The sequence below is a fragment of the Ornithodoros turicata genome, chromosome 2 (assembly GCF_037126465.1).
Source record: "Ornithodoros turicata isolate Travis chromosome 2, ASM3712646v1, whole genome shotgun sequence".
In the NCBI taxonomy this organism is placed as follows: domain Eukaryota; kingdom Metazoa; phylum Arthropoda; class Arachnida; order Ixodida; family Argasidae; genus Ornithodoros; species Ornithodoros turicata.
The window spans coordinates 64,208,648-64,224,422 of NC_088202.1; the positions used below are offsets into that span (position 1 = coordinate 64,208,648).

The 15,775-nt window shown below is 45.6% G+C and overlaps 1 protein-coding gene across 4 annotated transcripts in view; it reads right to left on the minus strand.

Moving 5' to 3' along the window:
* LOC135383630 (uncharacterized) overlaps positions 1–15,775 on the minus strand; it is a 99,018-nt gene that overhangs the window by 15,000 nt on the left and 68,243 nt on the right. For 3 of the 4 annotated variants that reach the window (XR_010419980.1, XM_064613016.1, XM_064613015.1), the window contains one exon: positions 11,394–13,860. Coding sequence is in view for 2 of the 4 variants with exons in the window: in XM_064613016.1 (XP_064469086.1) it covers positions 13,727–13,860 (134 nt within the window). In the remaining 2 variants the exon portion in view is untranslated. Of the gene's footprint in view, positions 1–11,393; positions 13,861–15,775 lie in introns of those variants that run through there. The other variant, XR_010419979.1, reaches the window with a different exon arrangement.

The window sequence follows — 15,775 nt, forward strand, 5'->3', positions numbered from 1 at the left end:
GGCTTCAAAGTTTCGGGTATGCAACGGCGCACCAAATCAGTCGCAAAGATGCACAGAGAGGAGGACATGCTCCTGCCCCCATGAAAGATAGAAGATCGAAAAAAAAGGGCGGGAAAAAGGAGGCGGAATATTTTTTTCTTTTTCGTTTTTTTTTCCCGCTTGTCAACTTATGGTGGAATGTCACCCGCCTTGTTATCGCGGGCGCGTCTTGTGCTGCACGCCGGTCCGGCGATTAGTTGTTCTAGCTTCATGGGGGCAGGAGCATGTCCTCCTCTCCGCGCATCTTTGCGACGGATTTGGTGCTCCGTTGAATACCCGAAACTTTGAAGCCTCAATTTCGGGACTTTTTTTTTGGCAGTTCCATTTGCAATATCGAGCGGATTTCTTGGTGGATCTGACTAAGTTCGCTACGGGCTCGCTAATTCTGTAAAAAAAAAAAAAAAACGTTAGGTTGACTTGGGAAATTTTTAGTTCAATTAAATAATTTCAATTTCTTTTAATTAAAATCAAATGAAAATATTTTTGCAAGGTGTCAAATTTAGTTGCCACACAAATGCCGTTTACCCCGTATTTTTCCGTTGCCCCGTTTTTTTTTTTTTATAAAGTCCGAATGACACGTTTTGTGAAACACCCTGTATATTAAAGCCTTGTCTCTAGGAGGCATATCGGCGCTGAAAGTAGTTGATAATAATTGGTGGTTATTTTTTAATTAAGTATCATTCAGATGTGGACATTTCGACCATTGCGCTTCCTATGAAGTTTCACGCCACGTGTCTTCATAACTACTCTATTCAACATATTCAGCTTATTTTTATTATTATTATTATTTTTACATATTGTCAGGGGTGGGCAGCATTGTATCCTACACTCTTAAAAATGAACTTCACCGCATAGCACGCTCCTAGCCAACCATCATCTCGAATGACATCGTTATCTGCCCTGATTTGTTGAAAACGGGGGGCGTACGCCTTTTTTGTGACAATTATGAACAGCATAAGTGTCACAAAAAGGCGTACGCCCCCTTTTCAACAAATCAGGGCAGATAACGATGTCATTCGAGATGATGGTTGGCTAGGAGCGTGCTATGCGGTGAAGTTCATTTTTAAGAGTGTAAGTCTGAAGATTCTAAGGTTTGCCTTCGAGGAGATACAAAATCGCACTAATAGGTGTACAGTACAGAACATACCTGCTACCAGCGCGTACTTTCATATGTAAGATCCATAAACATCATATAAGATCCACAAACACGATATCGTAGAATATCCCTTTAGTGTCCACTTAAGATGAAATCTAAGGTTTACATGAAGCGGACTATTGTAGTGTATAAGCTCTCGTCGAGCCTTATGGACCGTGCGAGACACTTTGACGTAAGTAAGATGCTCCGCAGAGTGCGGGAGTCTACAGGAAGGCGGGGGGGCAAATGCCCTCCCTTAGCTCGCCTGAAGGGGCGTCAAAAGGGCACCTATCGAGCAGAAAGAAGGCATTTTAGGATGACAGAGGAGAGAAAGAACATCAATCATACGGGGAAGGGGATGCAAATTTCCCACCTGTCCCGAAAGCGAAGTAGACGTGTATTTGCGGTTTCGTGGCGTATCTCGTTGACTCCTGAAGAGGACAGTTCACGAATGCGTGCTTGATATCTGCCAGCACGGCACACATGGAGCATAACCTGGTGTCAGAGCGGCTACGCTTGTATTTAAAGAGCGATGTGAAGGCCACACCGAGATGGATCCTGTGTATAACGGACGGAAAGTTGCGAAGCAACCGATTGGGCAAGTTGAAGGATAAATCGGGATACACTTCTCTCATGAGGTCCTTGACGGGGCATCTTGGCACTGTTGTAGATGGCACAGGGGCTTCATGATATCGGCAAGGTAGCTTCCTCTGTTCCCATTGGAGAGGATAATTAAACCTCTGTATGCAGCAAAGGGATATGTCGAAAAGTCCCAAACCGAGAAAAGGGACCTGATCTGATTGTCTGTCCCATTGACATACATGCATTTCCCATTTCTTAACCTCTTGTAGCGTGCCAATAAATTGCAATAGGGTCCTAAATTAGCTTTGGCAAGTACACACTGGTAAGTAGATGTGATTGCAGCAAAAATAGTAAAAAGAGGATAAGTCGACTTATCCCCCTTTTGTATCCCCCTTTTATATTGATATTGTCGATAGGGACCCTTCGCGGCTGCCAAAGCCCTGTCCGCTGCTACATTCTCGTGGATGCCACAATGTCTAGGAATCCATACTTTGTGACCACTACTGGTCCGTAGACGGCTCATTTCCAGGAGGATGTCTGTATTGCAAATACCAACAACAGCAACAAATAACAACAACAACAACAAACAAATCATGACGATGGCCTGGGGTGATTCACCGCTTGATACACTAGCCCATTACACGCGAAACATGAGATGTGAAATATAAAAATGAAGTTATGTGCAAGTACTACTCTTGAACTCCCCTCCACTGGCTGCGCAGCGCTACGTCACACAAAAGGAAGAAAGAAACACATGAAAGAAGCGCCAATGGTCGTTGAGATGCGGGGGAGGACCCTACAGGGTCTGGAGCAAACCGGTAGACAAGAGAAACTCCAAGAACATCAGAAGACCTCGACGGTGTTGCACATGGCTCTGACATGGGCCAAGAATTGTAGCCAAGTTGAACGTCTGTCGGCTAACAGTACTCAGCTGAGCAAGGTTGCCGCCTCTCCATTTCGTAGAGCTTACATTCTGTTAGGACGTGCTTAATGTTCGCTACGACGCCACATTTGGAGCATAGGCTGCTGTCACACTATCCGATCCGGTACTTGAATTGTTGTGTGAAGGCTACATTGAGACGAAGCCTGTTCAGGAGGGACGTAAAATAGCGCGGTAAACGGTCTGGAACGAAGAACGACAAAGTTTTATCCACGGAATACATGATCAGTGATGTCCCGACACCACTGCTGGCGAGCTAGTGGCTGGATGAGCTCAATCAGAAGTGATCTCCTGTCTCCTCTTGATAACACTATTGGTACAAGCGTCCGAGACTGTTGGGCAGCCGTTGCCGCTCTGTCGGCCTCTTCGTTTCCGCTCAAACCACAGTGACTCGGGACCCGCTGCAGGGGTATATGATGACCGTGATCGCTTAGACGCTGCACTTGATGGAGTATATCAGTGACTACTGAGGCGTGCGGTCCACGTATCCCCATGTTGACGATACATTGAAGAGCAGCCTTTGGATCTGAGTAAACGACCCAGGTCCGCGGAGCGTCACACGATGCCTTACACAGAAACAACAGGACAGCATATAGCTCAGCCGACGTTGATGATGTGCGGTGTGAGAGACGGTATCCATGCGACACACCTTCTGTTGGGACAACAAACGCAGACGATGAACATTCATGAGTGGCGGATCCGTCAGTGAAAACTGCAGTGTGGTCACTATATCGACTGTGCATCATATCCGCTGCCAGGTGGGCAATTCCACGCGAAATGATCCAGCGGACCTGCTCGGCCCCCACAAAATGATCCCGGATTTTAACGAAATTTTTTTAGCAGTCCATAATAGTGCAAAACGACACACCACGAAACATTTCTTCCCAAATCTCAATGTGGCGGGTGCTAGACACGAGCAAAGTTCGCAGCGCTGGCGAAAACCGTGCCTGGCGTGAACGGCAAGTGCGGCTCATAGAAAGCACCTAGAACTCTGCGGTTTTCTTCTGCGTATAGAGGAAACTATGCTCTACACAGCGTCCAAATCCCGGTTGTCGTGCTGTAATCGGTGCAGGTATACAAAGGCCGGAAGTTTCGCAATTTTCTTCCTACTTCGCGATTTTTTTGTGGAAAATCAAACCATTATATTTTGAGGAATATTTTTTCCTGCCAAGACCCCAAGGAATACTTCAACAGGAAAAACCGCCAGACACGTAACTTTCATAGTCATTGCAGGAAAAAAAGAGGAAGTAAGCGATTTTTCCAAAATTCGCTACAATCGAGCGTAAAACACGCAATGAAGAGGTTGGAAGAGACGCCTGAAACCAACGCAGTTTTACAGAACGAGCCTTCCTCTACAACATATTAAAAAATCTCGAGGGTGTTTTTTCGTATACAGGAGAAAATATTTTTTTTTTTTGTAGTAGAGGGTATTACGACCACAGTGACCCACGTTGCATGTATCGAGTGGGGTGCTATATTTTTTTTTCTTGGGCTCCTGTATTAATTCGTTTTATTTTTAATTTTTCCCTGGTCTGGTTGGGTTTTAATGAGCAAGCAATATGCTGTGGCACAGACTTCTGCAAGGTTACCATAATCTTTGCTTCTGTAGCATAACACGCGTATTGCAATCCTGGGTGGTTAAGTTTATGGCATTGTTTCCGGTGTGCGCGATGCCGGCAACGGAGATTGGGGATTTGCGGTGATGGGCAGGTCTAAGTAACACTTTTTGTCGTGTGAGCTAAAGCCCTGCGCGGATGAGCTTTTTGACATCAGCATCCTATTCGAAAAATCCGCGTCTCCCACGGCACGCAGCAATAGTTCAGTTTCTATGCTCGATATATCAGGCCAATTTTCCAGCAAATACACGTTATTTCCCATCAGCACAAAACGGCAAAAAAAAGTAAAAAAAAAAAGCTGTCACCAGACTTCATCAACACGGGCAACTTCCTCTCTTTCGTTCTGACAGTGAAAACCCCGGAGCGGCATAGCTTTTCTAGCGAAGACAGGTCCTGAGCGTCCATGATGCCACCAAAGGATACACGACAGCAAGTACAGCTTTAGCTTCCACGAAAGATTATACGGCACCAAGCACAGCAACACATTTTGCACCAAACGGGATAAGTAGAGTTTATTGCAAGTGAAACGCAAGATCGGCGCCGAACGCGCACCTCGACTCGAGACGCCAGAGATCTCTCTCAGATGCGCGAGCGGCTTTCATACAACTTGTACTCTATGTTCTGTACCTAGTGTGAAGCAAACCCATGGCGCAATCTCGCGGTTTATCTGAGTCTGACCCGCTCCTGAGCCGGCACCATCCGCGTCCGATCCGCAGATCACAACAAGCGTCCGTATTTCATCAGAACCCAGAAGTTTCTTGCGGATATCTGCGGGTATACGCTTCCATGCGTGAATCTTGTAAGGCTTTATATAGCTGTGAGCCTCACTGGCACCTAGGATAGCATGGACGATGAACCACCACCACGAGATTCCGTCGTTTCCAGTACTGCCATGTAAATTACTTTTTTGCACGTTCGTCTTTTCCTCTAGCGTTATAATTTGTTAGTCTTTTTGTGGTTAATACTTTTGCTGAATTGTTCAGCATTTAAATGTGACAGTTAAAGGGAACTTTCATCAAGTGAACATGCATCTACACGCCTATAATATTCATACTGGTGAATTGGAACTGCACAACGCTCAACTGAAGCCATGTTCCTTTGGTCCGGGTGGTTCTCATATTGAAAACGAACCAGAAAATAAAATAAGAAATACGAGGAATTAAAACGGGAGCCCAAGAAACAAATATAGCACCCCACCTGATACATGGAACGTGGGTCAGTGTGGCCGTAATACCCTCTACTACAAAAAAAATTATTTTCTCCTGTATACAAAAAAACACCCTCGAGATTTTTTAATATGTTGTAGAGGAAGGCTCGCTCTATAAAACTGCGTTGTTTTCAGGCGTCTCTTCCGACCTCTTCATTGCGTGTTTTACGCTCGATTGTAGCGAATTTTAGAAAAATCGCATACTTTCTCTTTTTTTCCTGCAATGACTACAAGAGTTACGTGTCTTGCGATTTTTCTTGTGGAAGTATTCCACGAGGTCTGGTCAGGGAAAAATATTCATTAAAATTTAATGGTTTGATTTTCCACAAAAAAATCACGAAGTAGGAGGAAAATTGCGAAACTTCCGGCGTTTGTATACCAGCACCGATTACAGCACGACAACCGGAATTTGAACGCTGTGTAAAGCATGGTTTCCTCTATACGCAAAAGAAAACCGCACAGTTCTAGGTGCCTTCTATGAGCCGCACCTGCCGTTCAGGCCAGGCAGGGTTTTCGCCAGCGCTGCGAACTTTGCTCGTGTCTAGCACCCGCCACATTGAGATTTGGGAAGAAATGTTTCGTGGTGTGTCGTTTTGTACTATTAGGGACTGCTAAACAAATTTTCGTAAAAATTCGCGATAGTTTTGTGAGGGCCGAGCAGGTCCGCTGGATCATTTCGCGTGGAATCGCCCAGGTGTTTGAGAACTGATGTAGGCACTTGATTTCTTTGACGTTAAGACTAGGGCTTGACAGTGATATCGACAGTGATGGCCAGTAGTTAACTACATGTAGTTAAACTACTAGGTAAACTACCTGATTGTAGTTAAAAAGTAGTTGTCAACTACATGCAGAAGTGTAGTGGCAACTACTAGTTAAACTACTATTTCGAGTAGTTAACTGCAGTAGTTAGGTTACTGTAGGCGCCAACTACTTCCGGTTTTGCCGCAAGCTTTACGGCACGATTGTGCATCCGACTTTTACCTTGCGCGACTTGTTTGATGAGAACGGAGGTGCAGAGCAATTGCGCCGTGCACGTGTACTAAACCTTCACTTTTAATGCTTGTCTAGTGAAGCCTCATTTGCATGAATTTGCATTGAAACAGCACAGGATGGCTACGTGACCGATCATCGTGGCTAAGGGAAAATATTTTACGGTCCACAGTGGCGCAATCGGCACCCACCAGAATATTTGCGAGTGGCGCATTAATCTGTGACGAATGAGCCTCTTTTGTCAGCGCATAATATACAAGAGACAGGCAGTGGATTTTACGACAGTATGTGAATTAAGCGACGTAGGCACAAGAGGATATTTTAAATATCATTATCACTGCTTGTGATTGCTGCCGAAAATAAAGTTGTTGTTGTTGTTCATATTTTGGTGTCCAAGAACACTACAAGGGATTGGTGTTGATGGACAACGTTAAGTAGTTATAGATGTAGTTAAAATACATTGCAGTAGCTAAAGAAGTAGTTCTAACTACTCCCCTGAAAAATAGTTGAACTACTAGTTAAACTACTCCATCGCGAAGTAGTTAGTAGTTATAGTTAAACTACTGTAGAAGTAGTTAGCGGCCATCACTGGATATCGATGATAATGGAAGCGACCACGGAGGCGTCGTGGACACCGCTGAGTTTGCAGAAAGCGGGGGAACCTTGGGTTTCACTTCCATCAAATAGCTGTATGCATTACTTTGCTTCTGGCTACAAACTTTTGCTATTGGTGGATGGCGGTGGCGGTGAGCTCGGAGGCGCAAATAATGGCGAATGGTCTCCCTCTGCCGTAGGACTTCAATGGGTATTTCACGGACTTCTGCTATCACCATCCGCGTTTCCGCAGCTCTCGGGACGCCGAGACATAACCTTAAGCTCCGTACTAGAATACACCGCAGTCGTTGTTCTTGCGTCTCTGAAATTCCGTGCAAGACAGGTAGGCTATATAGCAGAGTCCCTTGGACTAGAGCTTTGCGGATGGCCAGGAGGGACTTCTCATTTATTCCCCCCTTGGGCCCAGCAAAGTGGCGATTGACAGAAACCCACCGGTGTGCCTTTGTGTCCAGGTGATCGATATGTATTTTTTAGGACAAGTTGGGGTCTAGGATGACACTGAGGAATCTATGGTGTGTTACTTGCCTACAAGAGGCGTATCGCCAAGGAAGAGCTGATACCGATGCATATGCTTCCGAGTAAAAGCCAAGGCTGCTGTTTTCTCAGTTGATATGTCCATGCCTGCCTCTGTTAGGTACCGCAAAATGTTATTTAGGGAATGCTGAAGACGACGCAAGATTGCTGGTCTCGATTTTTCAACATACCAAATGCAGACGTCATCGGCATAGATAGATATATTGACTTTAGGGGCGATACAGGACTTCAGGCCTGCCATTGCAAGGTTAAAAAGGATAGGACTTAAAACGCTGCCTTGCGGTACGCTATGAGTGAAGACAACTTTCGACGTGACCCCTTGCGTGCGAACAGAAAGTGTTCTGTGTCGCAAAAAATCAGCCAGTCACAAGAACATTCTGTCGGGAACACTTGCTTGCAACAATAGATGCAGAAAGTTTGCATGACTGACGGTGTCGTAGGCTCTTTTGACGTCCATGAATACTGTCATGTCTTTGCTTGCTCGACGGTGGTGGCGAGATCGTGAACAGAGTCCATGTAGCTACTATTCCGACGGAAGCCTGCCACCTCTTCAGGGAAGGTACGATGACCCTCAAGCCACCACTCCAGTCTATGCAAGACCATTCGCTCCAAGACTTTACCAAGGCAACTTGTCCGGCTAACTGGACGAAAGGATGAGAGGTCAAATAGATGCTTTCCAGGCTTTAATAACGGGACTACTAAGGCATATTTCCAACACAGCGGCACTTCACCGTTTCTCCATTATGTATTGTAGACGTGGATCAGACAGGAAACGCCGTCGTCGCTAAGGTTTCGGATGGCTCGATAGGAGATTTCATCTGCACCTGGTGACGATTGGACACGTGACAGGTGCACCGCGGCTCTGAATTCACCCAATGAGAAGTCCATATCCATCCATCTCTTCGTTCACCACTGTTTCTCTTCGTGAGATCGCCTCCTGGGTCTCGGAAGGGTATGCGCGGAATACTTCAGTGTTTGCAGCTTGTGAATTGCGGATATAATCTTGCAGAAGTCCCACACAACAGAATTCGCGGACCGCATTAGAGACAGCGCTAGCACACCCAAAGGATTTTTGGGCGGGAGGGTCTCTTTCAGACTCCGGGCTACGCTCCACACTCTAGCAGCGCGAGTAAAAGGCGACAGCGATGCGCAGAACTGACGCCAGTGCTCTCAAGATTTTTTAGTTCTTTCTGTACTACCCTGGCTCCATGCCGCGCTTCTATGTCTTGAGACAGCCCCGATCGTCTAGCAATTCCTTCAGCTCTCCGCCTTTGCGCTCGTAGTTGTTCAACGTGAGGATTTGTTCCCATATGTCCTGTCGCGACCTTTACGGTTCGGGAACAGCATCGAAGAGAACTAGTCAGTCTTTCAGTTAGCTGCTCTGCTGACATGTTTGGCTGCGCCAATTCTCTACAAGACGTACTAAAGTCCTTCCAGTTAATTAACCTAACAAATTTGGTCCTGGGTGGGCCAGTATACCTGTCACATGAAATGTAGATGGGCAACTGATCACTTCCTTTCCCATCGACATCAGTCGACCACGGGAGACTCCTGGAAACATCTTTCGAGCAGATTTACACGTCCAGGACATCAACTGAAAAATCTCTACGCAGAAATGTTGGCGAACCATCATTAAGCAGGCACAGGTCCATTTCGTTGATGACGTCCATGCATCTTATCCCCCTCCCGTCTGTACGCACACTTCTCCACAGTGGATGGGGGGCATTGATGTCCCCACTACTACGAACAGTGATGGTAGACCAAGAAATATATCCCGTATGCTCTGCGTCGACAGGGTAATGGAGGGCGGGAGACACAAACTTACAACCGTAAGTACAATGTTGCCCAATCGAACCTTGCATCTCACATGGTCAACGGAAGTAATCTACGGCTCCTGTAACTGGGCAGCCGTTTGGTCCTCCCGTACACAAAGAACAGTCCTTGACAGGTCTTGACAGTCAGATGTAAATATGTTGTACCCGCTGAGTCTAAAGTCGTCCCTAATGTACGCTTCGCTTATGGAAAGTATGGGAATGGGATATTTTAGGAGAAACAACTTTATGTCAGGGAGCTTATTACGTATGCCTCTTGCGTCCCACTGCAGCACTGTGGCTCTCCTATGAAGACTGTCCATGCAGGGATGTTAGCACTCCTTCCGCAGCAAGAAGGTGCTGGACTTTGGGTAACAACGCAGCAGCAGGGAAAGAGGACACAATCGCTTTGAGTCCGACCAGAACTAGAGGGAGGAGGACAGAAATTGTGGCACTGTCACTCGATACTGCGGTGTGTGCTTGCTCAATCGTCGGGAAACTACTGACTTCAGCGTAGCGCATTTCCAAGGCCTTCGTATAGCCTCAGCATAAGTTGCTCTTGAAAGCTGGGGGGGGGGGGGGGGGTATCGGTGTCCCGTGTAGCTGGCGTTAGCGTCTTTTTCCCATTACCGCTGTGGTAAGCGCGAGCTGCATGGCCATCAAGCTGACGAGGGGGCTTCTGTCCAATTCGAGAAGGCTGCGGTGATGTAGCGGGGCCATTAGACACATGGGGGCGCTGATGATGTTGGACAGGAGTATCGGACGCGAGTATCGGACGCATAATCGTCACTCACAGGCTGAGATGTGCTGATAACAGACTCTTGAAAGCGCTTGATAGCTTGACGCTTATAGGGGCATTGGGAATGTGAAACGACATGGGGTCCCCTGCAGTTAGCACATTTTGGCTGTCGCAAATACGAAGTAGCGAATCAAGTACTAGAAAACCTATTCCAAGCCTGCCAGTCTTGAGTAATGGCGAAGTCTATCCTAACTTGATGCTGAGGGAATGCTGAACATAGTTAACGTGAATGAGCAGGGATTTTCTAATGCTTGCTTAAGGTTCTTCAAGGACAATTAAGCACTTTCCTGAAGCACACTGCACCTGCGATTGTCCATCAGTGCTAATCACAGGAACCAAACTTCGAGCGGGCAGCACGCTTCCTCAGTTAAGGCGACTGGTTGTGCTATCCACTAACGACGCATGGGCTACCGGACTACCGCTTGGGCACAGATGGGCCCTGGTATATGCTCAGATGGGCTCAACAAACTTGAGCCCAACGATCCTATTCCTGTTGGTTCACGTAAGTACGTGACCTCCCGCGTAACATCCTTTGTGGTTCATCGGAAGAGATGCCTGCCGTGATGTCAAAGCCGGAGGTCACGGGTCACCTTCTTCTCGGGCGCCTGATGTGCTGTCTGTGTGTGTTCCCTGGGTTTTCGTCAGTCGCTTTGAGACGAATGTCGGTACAGTTCCCTGTGAAGTCGACCCAGGACGCATGGTCCCTCCGCAGTGCGATAGTCGTGACGTTACCCGCCTAAGCGTGGCCGACTACGGCAAGCAGTTCCATGATCACGACCGCTACCGCCGCCGGATAAATTTCGGTATTCACAGTCTTCTATGCGAGTTTTTTCTAAGAAACATGGAACGCTTAAATCACAGTCTTTTACAAAATTTACCCGGCATAACATTATTATTGGGCTTGGTGTCGGCCATAAGAATAACGGTTTGTTTAGGAGAGAGAGAGAAATACATGATGATATGGGGATGACTTTGTTTAGTAGAATAGAATGCTAAAGCCTTGAAATGTTGCAGAAGTGCCTAAAACACTCATATTTCATGCGTAAATCTACATGTTTATTGTACACGCTAGTTTCGTGTGCAAAACAATATATACACAACTTGTTTCTTTTTCTTTTCTTTTTTTTTTTGTTTCAACCCAGCATTGAAAATGCTCATCACATACACAGCAGCCATGGTGCGCTACACCCGGTACACCTTACAGGTGAAGTCAACCTCAGGTACCATATTTTTCAATCAATCAATCCATCTATCAGATACAGTATCACTAAATATGGGATTGAACAATGAAAAAAGTCAAGTGAGCATATTAGTGTTTCAGTGACTGTACTTTTCACGTTGTACGTGGTTTGAAGAATATTCAGTCTCATAATGTCATGCCATTGATGTGATGTTAATGAATGTTAATGGAATTATCTTCTTTTCCTACCCAATATTAGTATTGCTCCTCACCTCTTGCGATTTCATTTTATGTCCCAAATATAATCCTGGATCATCTAGTACACGTAGTACCATTTCATTCGCACACACTCCAACATACACCAAGACATGCCAGCCATGTCATGTTACACTAATATTTGCCCAATGAACAGTATTGCAAACAGATCCTATTGTAACAATTACCATCATGAAGCCTACATAACGAAGTGTGCTAAAAATGAACAAGTGCTGCTGTTCTACACAATCAGGTAAAAAGGCACATGTTTTGTTGTTGTGCAGTTTAAAATCATAGTTCTCCTGTAGTCCTGTGCTACCATATAGGCTGTTGTTCCATAGAGCACAGCAACAGTAATCTTTGTGGTCCCTATGCAGCGAGCGGCATTGCCAATAAATTACCCCACTCTGCCAGTGAGGTTCCTGAAACCCAAGCCACTGAAAGGCTTAACTGAATTACACCGTTAATACATTTGGCGGATTCTTCAGGTCGACCAGAAACAAGCACCCAAATCGGCTATACAGAGCAGCAAAAACCGACACGGGAGCACCGGATCCGAATCCACCATCGAAAAGCCCTCGCGCTCCGGCTAAGAGTCAGACGGAAGTGGTCGCCTACACCCAACAAACTCGGCGAGCGTGCCCAGTATTTGCTGTTGCTCGGCTTTGAAGAAGCTGGAGTTACGATAATGCCTCGTTGGAGTTCCGGCCGCCCTCGAGATTTCTCGGCGGGTCAGGAAGGAGCACTCCGTTGCGGAGTGAGTTGTTCTGAAACGACCAGAGAAACACGCTTCTCCGCCGCGGAGCAGATAAAAAAAAAAACAGGGAACCTAAACTGAACCCGAACCGAAAACCACTCCTATTTTTTGCTGAACCGTAACTAAACCGAACCTTTTTTTTCTCGCGTTGAACCGAGCGGGAACGCAACAGAAAAGAAGAAGAAAAAAGGCGCGATTCCCGGTTCGCGAAATAGTCCAGGCGTAATGTGCGTTGAGATAGATCGAAAGTACGATTTACGCAGAGTACTGAGCCGCGTTACCAAACAAATTCGAAACCAAAACTGAAAAACAAACAAACAAAAACTGCAACGCTCCAACTGCGCGAGCTATTTCCTCTTTCCAGCTATTGCGCTCATTCAGTCGCGGTCCAGCAGTGCTTGATTTCACCAGTTGAAGCAACACCGATCATTCATCGGGTGCTTCGGCCACCAAATATAAGTTGAAGTGGCATTCTAAGCACAATTGTGTTGGAGATCGTGCTAATGGAGCAAAGGAGCAAAAGTAGCGTTAATATTTTAGGCTATGAAAATAACGGTCAGTCCTTGAGCAGGATGTAAAAGGATGTATACTATCCGATGAGTGAACGTAAAGAGTACAACATGCTACCGTAGCGTTGCACCTGAAATGGCGATCTGTAACACGAATGTTGCTGTGAGCCATTCCTGTGTCGGCAACAACAATAAAAGTACATTTGTCGTACTTGATAATCGTAAGGATTGCCTATGGCAATCTGCTCAAAATACACTTTCCTGATCCAGTTCGAACAGATATTTTGCGCCGCTGTGGACTTGAACCCGAACCGAACCGGAAAAAATAACAGTTCCGATCCCAGGAAATATTGCTTCAAATCGACCAATAAGTCGAATTCGCCATTTGTGTTGTCCTCGATCTAGCGTGTGACAGGATTATAGCACTTTCGTCTCACAATCTTTTTCTTTCTTTTTTTATTTTTTTATCTGGACAGTCCAGATTATGAAACCCAAGCACCTCAATCTCGGGACGTTGAGGATAGAGAAATTCCAAAATACATCATTGCATGGCTTACATTGACAGCACTCGGTCAACGAGATGACCTCAATCACAACGTACGCACAATTGAAGTCGTATTAACAAGAAATGTCCTCACCAATAAATAGGTCTTGCACCGGAGGCATTCCACTTGGTACGAACGTCCTCGGCTGTGATTGAACTAAGAAAATCCGTAGCGTGATAATCTTAGGCCGATCCAGCATTTTGGAAGTGAGTTCACGACAGAGTTTCAGTGGAGATGAGAACAAACACCAGAACAACCAGCAACGGTGCAGGTGAAGCTGATGACGTTCCAGTGTTCTGTGTGACATTCTGTTTGGAACTTGAAGGTTTGCTTGCATGCGGTGGATCTAGAGCACAATAAAGTAGGATGAATATTTACACGCTACTGAAACAAGGGCACACATTCATTTATCTCGTGACAAGTACCCGTTACAATTACAGTAAAACGTTACAGTACCCTTTGGCGCACTGCCAAACGCGTACGAACTGCCATAGCATTGCTGCAGACCAACCACCTGCGCTGTCACCGTACATGATATCCGTGCAGCGCAATGGCAAACCCGACCATATGCTGCTTGGACTTCGTGCAGAAACACGGGTTTTGCCAGCAAACGCGTACACTTCTTGCTCAAATCGCTGCACTCTTTGGCACGCACTTCTAAAAATCTGGCCGAGTGTAATGGCGGCACGTTTTGTTGCACGCCGTTTCCTAGCATTATAAGTGTTCGAACAGAAGACACAAGGAAGAGAAGGCTACCATGCTTTCCTTTTAAAGTCATCTTCTGTGATCCATCTCATCATTCTTTCACCGTTGTTAGTCATCCTTTTTTTTGTCATCTTTGTCTTTAATCTACCTCATCCTTCTTTCATAATTTCTTAGTTTATCCTTTATCTCCTAATTATTTTCTTTTCATTGATTTCTTATTTCTTAATTTTATTTATTTATTTCTTATTCCTTCCTATTTCTTTCATTCTTTAATTCTTTCTTTTCTATTTATTTCTTTATTATTTCTTAATTTTTCTTTCTTTCTTTCTTTCTTTCTTTCTTTCTTTCTTTCTTTCTTTCTTTCTTTATTTATTTATTTCTGGAACAGCAAGCCGACGTCTCGTTTGGCTGACCTTTCCCCCGTTTTTTTTTTCCTTTTCGTCTAATAAATATATCCCCCCTACCAACTTCTTCGTCAACTAGGCCAACGCTTTTAAATTGATTAATTTGATTCTTAGTAGTATGGGACGTACGCCGCTTACGTCCCTCATTTTCGATCACCGGATCTGCATCTTATACACAGCAGCATATATATACACACAGCAGCATATACGGCACATCTGCGAAGCCTATACATACACGTATGCTCTCTCAGCAGCACATCGCCTACGCTGTAACTCCGCCGCTCCCCGCGGCGTGCGCAAAGCTGTATTTCCGTTATGGGCATGCGCAGACACATCAACGCTATCCCTTGCATACGCAAAGACGATAACGTAGAATGTACAGTGGACACGGGTTAATATGACACTCGTTAGTATGACATCCCCACTTTATGACCACTTTTCTGGGGGACCGTTTGTTTCCAATGGAAGTACTGTGTAACAGCCCCTTGTTATTATGACAACTCGATAATCCGACTATGGCAAACATTTCTGGGGACAAACTGGGGAGAACACGTGTATTCTTCCCCAGTTATATTGACCGTTCATCACAGACAATCTTCCTCCTGACTCAAAGGTCCAGTAGCCCCGGGAAGACGTACGCGCGGTGAATGCCGAAGTGACGACCCCGCTTCTACCGGTTCGTCCTCCTGACCCACAAGTCGCCATCGCCCGTGCATTTGAGTCAGCGGAAAAGCTAGAAATTTACAGTTTTTCTAAGCAGACGCTTTCAATGGAAAAAAGACGTTGATAAATTGTAAGGTGGTAAATAACACATTGTGATGGTGAAATAAAATATATTTAATTGAAATACTGTGCCAGCAATATCTGCGTCTTCAGTAAATGAGACAGAGACAAACAGACTTCCTTTATGATGGGCTTGCCTGGAGCATCACCCATGTTGCTCGTTAATATGACAATTTGCTTTATGACCATAACGGCCTTGGTCACATTCACCAGGGTTAACAGTACTAAAACTCTCTATTGGGGAGCTTTGCACATTGAGCGCACTCTAGGAATCAGCAGGCTGGAATCTGTCATGTTCAAGATCAGCAACATGATGGCAGCTACTACAAAGTAATCAGGTGCTTGGCTCATCATAATTTCTGAATCGGT